This window comes from Arachis ipaensis, chromosome B03, assembly GCF_000816755.2.
Source record: "Arachis ipaensis cultivar K30076 chromosome B03, Araip1.1, whole genome shotgun sequence".
Classification (NCBI taxonomy): Eukaryota; Viridiplantae; Streptophyta; class Magnoliopsida; order Fabales; family Fabaceae; genus Arachis; species Arachis ipaensis.
In genome coordinates, this window is record NC_029787.2 from 17,085,023 (window position 1) to 17,086,049 (window position 1,027).

Consider the following 1,027-nt stretch of genomic DNA (forward strand, 5'->3'; position numbering starts at 1 on the left):
ATCAACACATTCAAATTAAATAAATAAAAAACAAAGATCGGGTGTTAATTCTAAACAAAGAAATTGCTTTTCATGTTTTTTTTACTTCTACGCTATGAAATTTCATTCTTTTCTCCAAATGAAACCTTCAACTATTCCAAGAGAAAGGCATAATCATAAGGCAATTTTTCAAATAAGCTGGAGTACACATACCATTATCACCAAATTAAGTTTAATAAAACTTTACATGAAACGATTCAACCCAGAGAATTTACAATTATGCCACCTCCTTCACATTGGGCGACTTTTTAGGAAGTTCTATTCACATGGTTTGCCTCTCTCCATTAGTTGATTTCAGATTATCACACCAAATGTATTTTCCCCACTGTAAGTCATGTACAAGAATCCATCTTCATCCTTATTTTCCTCATAAATCGCAGACATAATAGCCGCTACACAAACAGAAAATCACGGCTAAGATGATAAAACCAATAAGAATAACCATTGAAAATGGGGTAAACTACTCTCATCTCCCCTTTTAATTGACCAACTTACACTGGCCTCATTTATAGTTTATTACTAACATGATATAAGCTTATTTTCAGTTATTTAAGTTGTTCAATAGCGTTTTGGAATTACAAAAGATATCATTACAATGTATGTGACTGGGGAGTCTTAGAACAATGGAGTTTTCTCTGTGTGATCTCAAAGTTACGGGTTTAAGATGTGGAATCAACCACAGATGTAATTATCAAGTTAAATTACCTACATTATACTCTTTGGATGTGGCCCTATCCCAAATCCTGTGTTACCACATACTGCTTGTGCACGGGACTTCCTTTTGTATCATTGCAAAGTATGTGTTATGTACACAACTATTTGTTATTAAAAATCTTAATTGAACAAAATAAATATGGTTTACCCCTTGGAAATAAGTCAATAACAAGTCTACATATACTATCACATACACCCAAAAAGCAATATATATTACCAGTTGGTGGCAAAATGTTCTTCACAAAAATGAAGATGGCCTTTTCTGGACTCAGCT

At 33.0% G+C, this 1,027-nt stretch overlaps 1 protein-coding gene across 1 annotated transcript in view; it reads right to left on the minus strand.

Annotated features, from left to right (window-relative positions):
- Positions 76-1,027, minus strand: part of LOC107629972 (autophagy-related protein 8d) — a gene marked incomplete in the record, with an annotated part of 2,960 nt that continues 2,008 nt past the window's right edge. Inside the window, 2 exon segments of the mRNA XM_016332947.2 lie at positions 76-431; positions 971-1,027. Of these exon segments, the coding sequence (XP_016188433.1) occupies positions 334-431; positions 971-1,027 (155 nt within the window).